The 14,445-nt window shown below is 37.1% G+C and overlaps 2 protein-coding genes across 3 annotated transcripts in view; one reads left to right on the top strand and one right to left on the bottom strand.

Annotated features, from left to right (window-relative positions):
* LOC306864609 (thiamine pyrophosphokinase 1-like) overlaps positions 1–13,125 on the top strand; it is a 77,248-nt gene extending 64,123 nt beyond the window's left edge. For both annotated transcript variants that reach the window (XM_079408724.1, XM_079408725.1), the window contains exon 9: positions 12,073–13,125. In XM_079408724.1, coding sequence (XP_079264850.1) covers positions 12,073–12,218 — 146 coding nt within the window. In that variant the 3' untranslated portion in view covers positions 12,219–13,125. The remainder of the gene's footprint in view (positions 1–12,072) is intronic.
* LOC306864610 (protein transport protein Sec61 subunit gamma) lies at positions 12,610–13,965 on the bottom strand (the record flags this gene model as incomplete). Its single annotated transcript, XM_079408726.1, has 3 exons — positions 13,858–13,965; positions 13,121–13,226; positions 12,610–12,716 (listed from the first exon to the last, which is right to left on the bottom strand). Exons 2-3 carry the CDS (start codon positions 13,212–13,214, stop codon positions 12,610–12,612), a joined length of 201 nt encoding a protein of 66 aa, XP_079264852.1. The 5' UTR covers positions 13,215–13,226; positions 13,858–13,965.
* Between the last annotated feature and the right edge of the window lie 480 nt (positions 13,966–14,445).

A 14,445-nucleotide genomic window follows, 5' to 3' on the forward strand; every position in this document is an offset into this window, starting at 1 on the left:
TGTCCAACAAACACACAGTCCAGGTTCGTCCGTCCATTGTGTGAGGAGGACTCCAACGGTTGACTAGCAATTTTTTGCTGCTGTGAGAGCAGCTGAAAGTAAACATCTTTGTTGGAAGGACAAGTTGAAGTCCCAAAAGTCATTCATGAAAAAATGGCGCGGAATCAAACATATCTCAGTACCCAACAAATTATAACAGGTCCTGTGAGAGCTGAATCCAAAAACATGAGAGAGAAGGGCACTACCCCCCAAAAAAACTATGCGAAAACGTGCCTAAAGATCCTTGCGAACAGAGATTACACTTAGGAGAAGATGACATATTCATATTCGGAAAAAAAAAAATTGAGAGTGTGATTACTTTGATCCAGATCTATCTAGGATATGCGACATTACAGAATTCGTATCTGCACCCAACACAATTTCAAAATCTGAAAATTTCAAGAGATAGGTTGACAAAACCGAGAACAAGTAAGGTCAGGAGTACAAGGGGCATAAACGGAAAGAAATACAATATTCCTATTCTCCACTATTGTTTTTATAAGTGTTATTCTACCATCTGTATCACAACCTTTGACTAAAATAGTAATATTTAAAATCTTCCGCACCAATATTAGGACACCCTTGGTTTAAGTATCCGAAGATGAGTGAGATACCACTTCATAAAACTTATTGTTACACCTGTGTATATCCTCCTCTTTCAAATGGGATTCATGAATTAACACTATATTAATCTTTCTTCTTCGCAAAAGATCCAGAAAACCTGTATGTTTGTGAGGGCCATTTAGGCCTATTACAACTCAGAATATTAAGGTCAGTCATAGGTATCGAACATAATTACTGCATGATATGACAAAATACAAGTTTGAGAATAAAACCAGTTGAGTCTACCATTAAACCACCCCCCACCCTTCCCATCACTATTCAAAAAATATATAAATACATTCCCATGAACTATGGCAGATCAAACCAAGAACAAACCTTGATCTGCCAGCACCCCTTAATATGGTCCGTGGCGTCAACAAAAACCTGCACATTACTGTAGCAGCAACATTTGGCCCCATAGTTACATATTGACTAGGTAGTATTTCTATAAAAAAAATATATATATAATAAATAAAATGAAACAAAAAATAAATAAAAATATAAATAAAAAAGGTAGAGAGAGAAGGAATACAACTAGAAACATAAATAAAATAACATCATAATCAGTAAGCGATACTGTATGCACAATGAACTATGAATTAAGAAGTGAACATTAAAGTGAATGGTGAAAGACGCAGTCACCTAACCATTTAGAGTATCTCTTCTCCGATTGAACAGCAAATGTCCAGCTGAAGCCCACTGAGAGTTGGTGGATGAAAGGGATCTGAGAAAAACTCTTGCTTCTTCTGGGGAATATAGCATTTTAGGTTCACCTTGATTGAGAATGACCTTCAGCGTCGCAAGATAGAGAAGAAAATTCTGGATGCCAGCTTCTCTCATTTCCTTCATAACTGGCGCAAATACACTTCTTCTTTTTGCAGTGACCAGAGAAAAATCTTGAAAGAAAGAAGTTTTCACTGGGGCATGAAGTCTGGCGGCCCGCAGAATGAGCTCCCTGTCCATGTACCGCAGCAGTTTAAAGATGAAAACCCATGGTTTAGCATGATCTGAGGAGAGCCTTGTGTACACGCGATGCGCTCACTCCACTTCAATCTCTTTGCCCGCCAGAGACGGGAGCCACGTTGGTAGCGATCTTTTCAAAAAAGCCTAGAGGATCGTCCTTTTTCGGAACCTTCAGGCAATCCATCCAGATGCAAACTGCTGCGCCTATTGCAATCCTGTAAGTCCACAACCTGTTGCTCGAGTGCGTCTATAGTGATCTGCGACAACTTTCTTTTGTTCTCTCATCTCCCCTGTAAGAAAATCCAGTTTAGAGCATAGCGACTGAACAACTGACATGTGAGAAGCGAACTCGTTCAGCATCGCCGTCAACTCGGCTCTTAAAATGTCCTCAAAGTGTGTAACAGTGTTCGTCTTGTCCATCATGTCGCTTGAGTTTGGTGACTTGGATTTCTTCTTAATCAGAGAAGCCAACGGAGACAACTCCTGCTGTTTCCGATTGTATGCCATCAGTGAAAGTATTATTAATGAATAAAACTTTAAATAAAATGAAAAAAAAAAACAGCAAAAAGGGCCAAACGTACGGAACTCTACTCAAGTGCGACTAGGTTCATGAGCACGACACGTGACTCCTCTGGTGTTCATGTTAAAATCTTGTTTGTTTTTCTGAATCAGGAAGGAAATAGCGAAAAGGACTTGTTCAGTCAGGGAGAAAACCATTTTAAATCATTTTATCTGAAATCATAACCTCTCTGCCCATGACGATAATAAAAACAAATGAGCTGCCCACTCGGGTTGCAGAGTCACATGGGAAAACGATCAAAGATTACAAAGCACACCCGTGTTGGTGAATCAATACGCTGTCGTAGGTAAGGCCAGATAGTTCAGAGATATTGGTTAATGCCATTAGCTTGCATGAGCGTAGGTCAAAACAGGACACATACTAGTTATAACTGACAAAATAAACTAACTGAAATTGCATGTCATTATTTTGTGGCACATCAATTTCAGGGAAGGTGTCATAGATGCAATTACTTGCCCACAAATGGTCTTTCCACTGCACAAAAAGCTTATTTTGAGGTCTTGAAAGATGTCAGGTCTCTTAATGGAACAATGCCTGACAAAGCGCCCTGCTCTACACTCTCATTTGCATATCAGAATGACTATGAGTGGTGAAAGAGCTTAAATTCCATCAAAAATCAGCTGACAGGTTTTGTTCAGATCAGGAAAGAGCAGACTCTCTCTCACGCTCGCAGCGCAATGACAGTAATTCAAACTGGGCTAAATGCAATCCCACATTATGCTCACTGTTAAGGTAAAGTGAGCATGACTCAGCAGGTTTTAAAGCGCACCATAACTCTGATTGTTAGAGCGTCTGGGAAGCGGGCAGAGCTTTTTAATATTAAGCTGTCAAACGTATAGCGGGGCGAATCCCCAGCAAGAATTACTTCAGAGAGACTTGTGCTTGTAGGAGTCCCAGAAGTGTATTTTCCCATTTCGCTAAGGTGCTCCTTAGCCCTGTGAGACACAACTTTGTTGCTGTGAATTTTAATGATGCTTTTAGGGGTTGGGAAATGTGTAAAGAGAAAAAAAAGGGATAAAAAAAACAACAACAATGGATGTCAAAAGTCGGTAGAAAAATCTAAGTCTGGGGCTGAAGAAAATCCTTTGAAATTACAAATACGGGTCGGTTTGCGCTTCTGTGTGCATAAGCTTTTGAGGTGTTAGTGGTTTTGTGAGTTTAAAGAGACGGAACAGAGCCTCTTTTATCCAGTTCAAGACATTTAAAACAATCATCGGAGTCCTTCTTTCATAAAAGGGCTTTGAATGACATTGGCAGCACTTTCCAGAGTAAATACTCAACTCTAGGAGCTGCTTTACAGTGCTTAAGGTTTCATCTTTTAATCATGATGTCTTTTAATATCACTGTGACGTCATCACTTGAAAGTACTGAGGTGGTTTAGCCAAAACACATCCTTCTCATGCCTTAGTCACTGTCATTAAAAGACAGCCCTATTAAAATGACTCAGTGAACATCACTTCCTGTCCTGCTTCTAGTCTTACTTTGGTCAAATGGATGTTGATCTAACTTAGTTTTTGTATGGCAGCGGCTATTTGCAAGCGATAGATGCTATTTACACTGAGTGCAAATAGCAATAGATGTTATTTACACTCAATGTAAATAGCCATTAGATACTATTTACACTGTGCAAATAGCAATGGATTCTATTTACACCAAGTGAGAATAGCAGTATTTTTTAACGATATGCTATTTACACTAAGTGCAAATAGCTATAGATGCTATTTATACTACTTATTGCAAATAGTGCCAATTATCTGCACCTCAGTATTGTAGTACATTATAAAACAGTACGCAATAATAACGTACGGAGTGTAAATTATAGTTTTAATTCAAATTATTAAATGGATGCCACCTTATTGGGACAATAAAGCCCTCCCTACACCTACCCTAACCCTACCCGATACTTTTATTTTTAACTTTTTGATTATTTCCTTAATTTTTATTGAAAATAAATGCATTTCTGATGCGATATGAGATTTGAATAGGGTCGAACTCGGGTCGGTCGCATTAAAAATCACGCACTTTATCATCGACGCCACTGAAACTGATGCTGAATGAGAGGTTTTTTCAGTGTTGACTAACCCAATCACACGTTAGTGGGTGGAGTTAGTGTAAATAGCCTTTGCCAACAAGGTGGGCTATTTGCACTTAGTATACCTTTGAATACATGTCTTAAGGAAAACTTCAACCATTATACCTCTTCCTAAGATTTCTAAATCCATGGAGCTAAATGATTTTCATCCTATTGCATTTGTGCAGGGGGTGCCGTAATGGGGGGAAGGTTAGGATGATTCCAAGGGCCTGACAAGGGAGAGGGGGTCCGGTACGTGATTTCTACCAAGGGGAAACCCAAACCTAATTTAGATTTTGTTGACCTGTTTTTGTGGTTGTTGGATTTTTTAAGTTTTGCAGTCCAGCAGTTCTAACTAGGTCACTCTATGTATGATGAGGATAATCATGGACCCGTTTTGGATGAGTCCATATTTTGGTGTGGAGAATCAAACCTTGTTCTTAATGCCTTAAAAATGTGAATAAATTTAGGGAAGTCCATGCAATTTAGTACAATTATCAAGGGAGAGCACACTGACTCTTCGCGTGGGGTTTGATTGACAGGCAATCTGACCAATCATAACGCTGAATCTGCCATTTTTGTCCAACATACAAACCTAGGAAAGTAGATTAACATTGGTGGACTTGAACTTGGTGAAAAATGGTGCATATTGACGTCTTTCCGTGATTGAAACAAGATACCTTCTGATGTTCATTCATGTTTATTTCATGCTATAACCAGTAAAGAGGAAGAGATGATCGGTTCACATGCCGCTTGAACTGAAGCGCTACAGCGATCTGCCACGACACTTTGAAGAGCCACAAAACAGTATTTTTGGGTTTAATTTCTTTAAAAAATTACGTGTGGCTTGAGAGTGCCATGGCTTGTCGGACGTAGTCACAGTGACTAAGGTGGGCGCGTTTTTGCGAGGATCAACCTCTAGATATTACAGAATGTAAATATCTAGGGGTTGTCTTAGATCACAAGATGCAGCGGGATAAATAGACTGAAGTTATTAGCAAAAAGGGACATCAAAGTATGTAGATGTTTCTGTATTGGAAAAGTTTAGTGCTTTTATTGAGAATGTCATAACATTTTGTTCCACTGGTTGGTTTGGAAATGCTACTGAGGCGCAAACGTTTTCACATAGGAAAATTCTAACAACAGCTAGCAGATTGTTTGGCCACCCCCTCATTGGCCTAGAACAAATTTACTAAACCAGATCTGAGAAAATAGTTCTCAATATGTTTAAGAAGCCAGTTCTGTGTAAGAAAAAAAATCCCAAATCCAAAAAACAAATCTGGGCCAAAAAAAAAACATTTCTGCCACAAGTGATTAAGTTAATGAATGAAAGGGCTTTTTTCCTTAAATGTTTCAGTAAGGACCATGTTAATAAACTTACTGAAAAAAGATTCCTACGGGGGTAAATAAAGTAAATAAAGTGCTTTAACTCTTAGGGGTTCAGCGTTGTTGTTGTTGTTTTGCTTTGCTTTTTGAGCATCTTTCAAATACTTACCTCAAACTTTTGAACGGCAAACCATCTACAACACCATAATATTGTGTAGATGGACAAGCACACGCATCTAGTTCATTGTTTGTAATCATTAAGTAGATGACAAAGTTTTTTTCACCTTGATGTCAGTTTCTTCACAGTTGTATCTCATTTCACTTGCTTTTATAGTTATTAGCATAAAAGCAAGTCTGTTCCATTTTTAGGTGCAGAGTTTTTGTCTCGTCTCAAAAGGTCTTGCGTCCTCCAGCAAAATGCAAAAGACAAACTTGTTTTTTTTTCTTCTTTTTGTCATATTTATTTTCCTCATTAAAATGATTTTATGACTTATTTAGAAAAACAGCTGCATGCAGTATGATAGCCTTCAAATAGTAGAATCTGCATTTACTAATGGATGACTTGGACTCTAATCCACTCCGTCTTGTCTGCTAGGTTCAATGAGGCGTTTTCACTTTGAAACGGCATGAATGTATAACCTTGGCTCAGCCTGCACTCTTCAGACAGCAGTTTACATCAAAAGGACAGACTGAAACATTTTCATTTCTCTGTATGCAGTCGGTCTGCGTTGCAGTTTCTAGCTTTTATTATTTTAAATTGGGGTTCTTTATGACGGCTGTTGCTGAGATGCCACTTCAGCATCTCTGTTTTGGAGGAAATGATGTAACTTCAGGGAACCGAACTGTCATATTCCTATGGGAAATGCAGAAAGCAGACCTCTCATCTGAAGGTTGCATTAGCATTGTGTCTTCGCCTCAGCCTTGTAACCTCCCTCCAATGAAGCCATAAACATTTAATAGAAGTGCTATCAATGCCCACCAGATGGCTGGTACAGCAGCACACCTCACCTCACACGATAAGCACAGAGCAAGACGAGTTTTTGGGGCATAAAAGTAAAATTTTTGCTTCAAAATGATCAACTGTGACTCAGCCCCATGGCTATAGCGTGTTTTCGACTCGGTTCCTCTCTGGGGCTCCGTGTAATTTGCTCTGTAAATATTGGGTACTTAAGCGAAGTACATTGGCGCTGGAAATGCAATTACTGCATGCAAACATCTTCATTGTTATCAATAACAGCAATGCATTAATTTCTGCTCTTGCTGCAGTGTCAGATATCGATCGGAATCGGGCTGAGGAGATTGCTAATGAAGCTTCCTGGATGCTCTGAGAACCAGCTTTGTGTTAAAGCCAGATTTATTATTCATGCTTAACTGTCCAAACCTTGATATCTATCATGCTAATATTAACACCAGATGGTTAAAGATCCAGTTGGATGCAAACATGTGTTCTCCCTGTTGGTTGCTTTGACAAGCGTATAAATAGCAAACTTACTATTAAAGAAATACTTTACTCAAAATGTAGCATTATATCACTTGCACAGCAATGGGTCCTCTGAAGTGAATGGGTGCTGTAACGTGTTAGAGTGAAGGCTGAGAGTTCCTGCTCGTGTCTGTGTGCTTTGCCTCAAGGCCCATCTGTCCACACATTCCTCCACAGCACACTCTTCATCTGAGTGTCCACTATCAGAGCTTCATCGGCTTCACACTGTGGCTCGTCAGCATACTTTTGATGAAGAAAACATTGAGAGGTCAGGGACCCCATTAAACCACTTCTTTGGTAAAGAGTGCTGATCTGACGACGTCCCTCTTGCTGTTGAATTTCACGCAGTTCATTTCAGATATCGTGAAGGCTAAAATAGGCTTACAATGCATTACAATATATCAGTGTATAATATAGAGTATACTATTATTGACCTACCACTTTGTAGATAGATAGATAGATAATTATATAATATTGATTATTACTAAATTATTTATGAGTAGATGTTATTTTCAGTACTATTTATTTTATGAATTATTTACATTTATAAATATATTCTGTAAACTACAGTATATTATATATTAGGGCTGTCAAATTGATTAATCGTGATTAACAGAATCCACAATAAAAGTTTGTGTTTACATAATGTATGTAAAGCATATATTTATATGTATATACAAGTACACACATATACATGTGTATATTTAATATATGAAATATATATTTATGTAATATAAATCATATATTAATATGAATATATATTTACATGTAAATATTTATTATATGTATATATATATACACGCATATACACTATTGCCAAAAGTATTGGGTCACCCCCTTCTAATGAACAGGTTTGACTACTTTAGTAATTTCTATGAGTACAAATCTTAATGTTTAGGCATATAATGATATTCTAGAGAATTGTGTGCTTCTAATCTTATAGCAACAGTTTGGACAGGACCCTTTTCTATTCTAACATGACAGTGCCTCTGTGTATAAGGCACGGTTCAAAAAGACATGATTGATTCAGTCAGTGTGGAAGAACTTGACTGGTCTGCAGAAAGCCAAGTCCTGATCCCAGCTGAACTCCTCTGGTGTGACTTTAAATGCAGACCTTGAGCCAAAAACTCATCACCAAACACCAATTACTTGTATATGAGTACAGTCATTTTAGACACGTCCAAAACTGTTGCTACAGAGATGGAAATAAAGTTTTTAAATACATGAATTATGCTTCCATCTTTGTTGCCACAGTTTTGTTAGTGCCTTCTTCTGTTCTAAAGAAGAGGGTGTCCCAATACTTTTGCCCATATAGTGTATGTACAAATCATTGGTGTTTGGTGATGAGTTTTTGGCTCAAGGTCTGCATTTAAAGTCACACCAGAGGAGTTCAGCTGGGATCAGGACTTGGCTTTCTGCAGACCAGTCAAGTTCTTCCACACTGACTGAATCAATCATGTCTTTTTGAACCGTGCCTTATACACAGAGGCACTGTCATGTTAGAATAGAAAATCATTATAGAAATATAGAATATCATTATATGCTTAAACATTAAGATTTGTACTCGTAGAAATTACTAAAGTAGTCAAACCTATTGATTAGAAGGTAATACTTTTGGCAATATAGTGTATGTAAATATTTAAGTAGGCTATGTGTAATAAATATATATATATCTATATATGTATATGTGTATATATATGTGTGTGTGTATATATATATATATATATATATATATATATATATATATATATATATGTGTGTATATATGTGTGTGTGTGTGTGTGTGTGTGTGTATATATATATATATATACACACACACACACACACACATGTAAATATTTCATAATATATACATGTGTGTGTATTTATATATGCATATAGATATACACAGTACAGATACGTTTGTGCCTGGAGCACAAAACCAGTCTTAAGTCACTGGGGTATATTTGTAGCAATAGTCAACAATACATTGTATGGGTCAAAATTCTTTTATGCTAAAAAATCATTAAGATATGAAGTAATGTTCCACTGAGATATTTTGTGAATTTCCTACTGTAAATATATTAAAACTCACTTTTTGATTAGTAATATGCATTGCTAAGAACTTAATTTGAACAGCTTTAAAGGTGATTTTTCTCAATATTTAGATTTTTTTTGCACCTTCATATTCCAGATATTCAAACAGTTGTATCTCGGCCAAATATTGTCCTATCCTAACAAGCCATACATCAATGAAAAGCTTATTTATTCGCCTTTCAGGTGTTGTATAAAACTCAATTTCAAAAAAATTGCCCCTCTAATGTCTGGTTTTGTGGTCCAGGGTCACATATATTATGTAAAAACCAACTTTAATCTATATTAAACTATTTGAATCTATATTTAAATATGTAGTTTATATTATGTATATATATTATGTAATATTTTGTTAAATAATGTTATCTGTATAAATATATAGATTATCATTTAGGAAACCAGAGCTTATTTATTTTTACTTTATTTTATTTATTTGTCAATTTAATTTTAATCCAGGTTATTTACACAATAATTCATCCCATATGCCTTTTAGATACATAAGAAAATGTGTATAATATGAAATGTTTTAATCTTCAGCATTTTGAAAGAGGCCAGTTTGCATGTATTGCTGAAGATGATTAACGCAGACTCGGCACGCAGCACATCTCACGGTGCTTTGTCGCCACCACTGGTCAAATCGTGAACTGCAAGATGAGAGCAGACACTGCTTTAGGTCTGTTTGATGAAACCTAGGTCTTCTTTACTCACGAAATATGCGTCTGTTTAAGAGCAGCAACCGGGGGGCGGTAAGTTAATTACAAAGTTTAATCAAGGTTATCAATGTCTTGATCTTTGCACCTATTGTTTCCCTGAAATTCACTTGATTATCTGAGTGACGTGTGATTAACTGGAGGAGGCCATTGTGAGCAGTTCATCGCTAGTGACTTCGCTTGTTTTTCCGCTTGTCATGCTGCCTTTGAAGTCTGGTGATATTTCTTCAGACTTTGAAGTCTGTTCTGTAGCCTCAGAGTAAAACAGCTCATCTAGCGTCAGCTATTGCCTTGTTTACTTCGTTTTCTCTTGCTTCGACTGGATAATATTTTAGGGGAAATATTTTTATGAGTCTTCCTCAGCATAGGCAATTAAAGGATTCTGGGTATGAATTCTGATAGGGAGTGTGTAGGATACATTGTGAATGACAACTTAGACTTTATTAAATGTCATTTTTCAGTCAGTTTTTGCTTAAGTTTAGTATTCTCTCTCTCTGTGTGTGTGTGTGTGATACCCTGGACCACAAAACCAGTCATAAGGGTAATTGTTTTGAAAGTTTACATCATCTGAAAGCTGAATAAATAAGCTTTCCATTGATGTATGACTGGGATGCAACTATCTGAGAAAAAAAATTAAATCTAAGTATTGAGAAAGTCATCTTTAAATTTGTCCAAATGATGTCAATGTTCTTAGCAATGCATATTACTAATCAAAAATTAAGTTTTGATATTTACGTTAGAAAATTTACAAAATATCTTAATGGAACATGATCTTTACCTAATATCTTGATTGAAAAGTATCTTACTAAAGATAAGAAAAACAAGTTTTAATCTTAGTTTGACTTAAAATAGTTTCTCATTAAAACCTGTTGCAGAAGAGTACAAAACCACAGCGTTAACCAGTCTGGTGCTCTAAATAACTCTCTTCTGCACTTCAGTGGCCTCACATAAATGACTTCGGTCAAGTGTGTCTGATGTTATAAAGGACCACCGAAATTCTTAATTCGGTCTCATTCCAGCTAACAGGTATAACTCCTTTCTGAGTGGCACCTGGGTCTCTCTGAAGGGAATAGCATGCTCAGTGATCAAGAGAAATGTACGCTTTTGTTGCTGGATGGCTGGGGCCATTGAAGTGAGAGCCATTGAACTCTGTCTGGCACCCAGATTACGGCACCGCTGCTGCTCGGGGTTTCCAGTGAGCAGTTAAACTGAGTGAGAGAGCCAGAGACAGAGAAAACAGTGTCGTTCCCACCAGGTTACGCAAGGACATGTTCTGTCCCGCTTCACTCATTAGAACATTTCCACAAGCACCCCTGGCAGGTTTGGTGTGAAGCCTCGAGCGGCCAATTTAATTAAAACTACAGCAGGCGGAGTTGGTGTATTCACAACTTTTGGTGGTTACTTGGACACTTTGGTGGCATTTTTCTTATCCCCTTCATTTCTCACCCTTCTTTGCAGCTTAAATGCATGAAAATCCTCAATCATTAAGTACCTTAAAGCAATAGTTCACCCAAAAATGAAAACTTTTTGAAAATGTATTCACCCTTAGGCGATCCAAAATGTAGTTTATTTCTTCATCTGAACAGATTTGCAGAAATGTAGCATTACATCACTTGCTTACCAATGGATCCTCTGCAGGATCTACATGACTCCAGTCCAGCAATTAAAGTCTTGAAGTGAAAAGCATTTATAAGAATCAAATCCAGCAAGGTGTTTTAACTTTAAACCATCACCTCTGGTCAAAATACCAGTCTATAATACAAAGCTTCCTCCAGTGAAAAAGTCATCCCCTGTAGTTCTTTCAGATCAAAATCCACAAATTTAGTTTACAGTTTTTTTCTTTTTTTTACATTTTTTGCTTGTTTTCAGACTGTTTTTCACTTGTAATGTTGTTTGACCCGTGCGTATTTCTCTCTGACTTTTTGCTAGAGGAAGCAATGTAATAATGGATAAAGGACTCGCATTTTAGCTGGAAGCAATGTTACTTAATCTATTTGTTTCTTATATAATGTAGCTTTTGACTTCACAATGCATTAATTGATGGACTAAAGTAATATAATTGCATTATTGTGATGTTTTTAATCAGCTGTTTGAACTCTCATTCTGACGGCACCCATTAACTGCAGAGGATCCGTTGGTGAGCAAGTAACAATGCTATCTATTCCTTTTTTAACAGTTTGGAATGTCCATAAAACTCTACTTATTACCTTTTGTCCCCTTTTTATAGACAACCAAGTATTGGCTTTTGGACAGCTTGTAAGCACTTCCAACACTTATGAGGACCATGACCCCAAAGGAGGCAGAAAACCTGTAATGGTCACCACCGACAAGCCACTTTTATGGAGCATGGGAGTTAAACCACTGGAGCACTAAGCCTTTAAAATGTGCCTTTTCCTCAGCACTAACAGCCTTTTATTAATGAAGACAATGAGTAGTGTAACCTTTGATTTATTAACACAGCCAAATAAAAATGTCAACATGCACAAAAAAACATGATTTATACAAATTTCCGCATTCAGTCCAGCATCGTTTCAGGCAGCCGAAGGTCTGTTTGGCCTCACAATGCAGCTGATTCAACCACCACTGTTAACAAAAGATAAACAATCCAGCTTTGATCAAAGACTTAATCAAATCAAAGACTGAATGAAACAATGTCTGATCAAAAGGCACATTCATTTAAATGCACTGTAGTATTAGATTGTATCCTGTTTATATAATCAATGTTTTTTCACATTGCTTGCAATAAAAGACTGAAATACATTACTTACACAATGATGTTGTTGATGGGGATGTGGATGAGTTTTACAAAGAATCCAATGAAGCCCATGATGGCAAATCCAATTGCTGTTGCCATGGCAATCTTTTGGAATTCTAGAGAGCAGGAAATAAAATCAAGCCATTTTATCAAACGTGAAACTGCATGCAATGTTAAATAAATACAAATATAACACTGTATATGGTAATAGAGATTAACAGTTTGTTACTTTAATTTTTCTGAAAATAAACAAATAAAACAATAGGTTTAGAAATGTAAAATTCTATTTTCATTTACAAGCATTACTTGTTTCACACCTTTTGTCCCCTGAAACTGCTATTTATTAGATTTTTCTCTTATATGATCTTTTCCACTGCCAGTATCTTTATCACAAACAATTTATCTGCATTCAGCTCAAGATAACTTCATAATTTTCATATATAATTCTAGCAGCAGTATTTCTTAAGTTAATTCACGCTTATCAATGCTTTGAATAAAAGCGACAAAAGACTGGGCTTACCTTTTCTATCTGGCTTTGTGCATCTTTTCACGAGTCTGATGGAGTCCTTTACGAACTGCCTGCTGGGCTCCACGAACTGCATAACCTGATCCATCCTGATGTGAGGCTGGAGACAGAACAAAACATTTGAACTACAAACACTAAACATCCTCATCAGAGAACCACAACCAGACCTCTGCATCACTACATCAACATCTCCCAGGAAAGAGAACATTTCACAGAAACCAGTTAGATGCTTTATACAGGTTTCGCTATGTATGAATTTATTAGACCCAGATATCCTAAACCCAAGCACAACAATCCCATCTACTGAAAAGCTAGTTTAACATATATTCTCAAAAGGTGCCAGTTGTTAAACCCATACCTTTGTTAACTAACGTTAGCTACAAATCTTTAGTGACCTATGACTATAATCTACAGATTGGCTAACTAGCACTGTTAGGGTTAGCCTGTATCTTGCGCACTTTACACTAGAGATAAAAACACTTACAAAAGGACTTTGATAATCATTTCTAAATTGATAAACGAAACATAAACATCGAAATGTGAAGTAAGTTACTGTTAACTCAGACTAAGAGAGCGGTCATATATCTGTTTACGCTGAAACTCACCGACCACAACAGACACGTCCTCAGTAAGACACAGAACCGTATTATAACCTTATTTTAAAACGGCATTATTTACGTTATAACAATAAAGACTACTAAACACGCAAAGTCGACGAAAAAGAAGCTCACCTGTGTTGACAAATCAAAGGACTAAGTAGTGGTTCTGCAGCAAGCAACAAACTGACTCCGCTGTGTGTAGAGCCACGTAGATTTAACTGCGGAAAGACTGACTCATACGTGCTCGCTCCCAGCTCCTGCGCACAGTTGACGTGCTCACTGCCATCTAGCGACTGGAGTTTAGCGCGCGAAATGACTTGTCCACGTCTATCTATCTGTCTGTGAGGATTGTTACATGGATTCTAGCTTAAGCATTTTCAAACAGTTTATCCAAACATACAATTATTCACATATTCATGTGCTTTTGTAGAATCTTACACTTAAACGAGGATTAATTTTAGAAAAGCTCCTAAGAGTAAACATAGGTTCGGAAACTTTTTTCTCATGATAACTTTATATCTTGCAATTCTGACTTCCAACTTGCAATTGCGAGTTTATATCTCACACTTCTGTGAAAAAAGTCAGAATTGTGAGATAAAATGTCACAATAACCTTTTTTTATTATTATTCAGTGGCGGGAACGGGCTTCCATAATAAGCAGCTCTTACTGCACCGTCACAGCATCAATTCTTCCGGCATCCCTCCACCTCCCCAGGTCCT

Source organism: Barbus barbus, assembly GCF_936440315.1.
Source record: "Barbus barbus genome assembly, chromosome: 46".
NCBI lineage: Eukaryota > Metazoa > Chordata > Actinopteri > Cypriniformes > Cyprinidae > Barbus > Barbus barbus.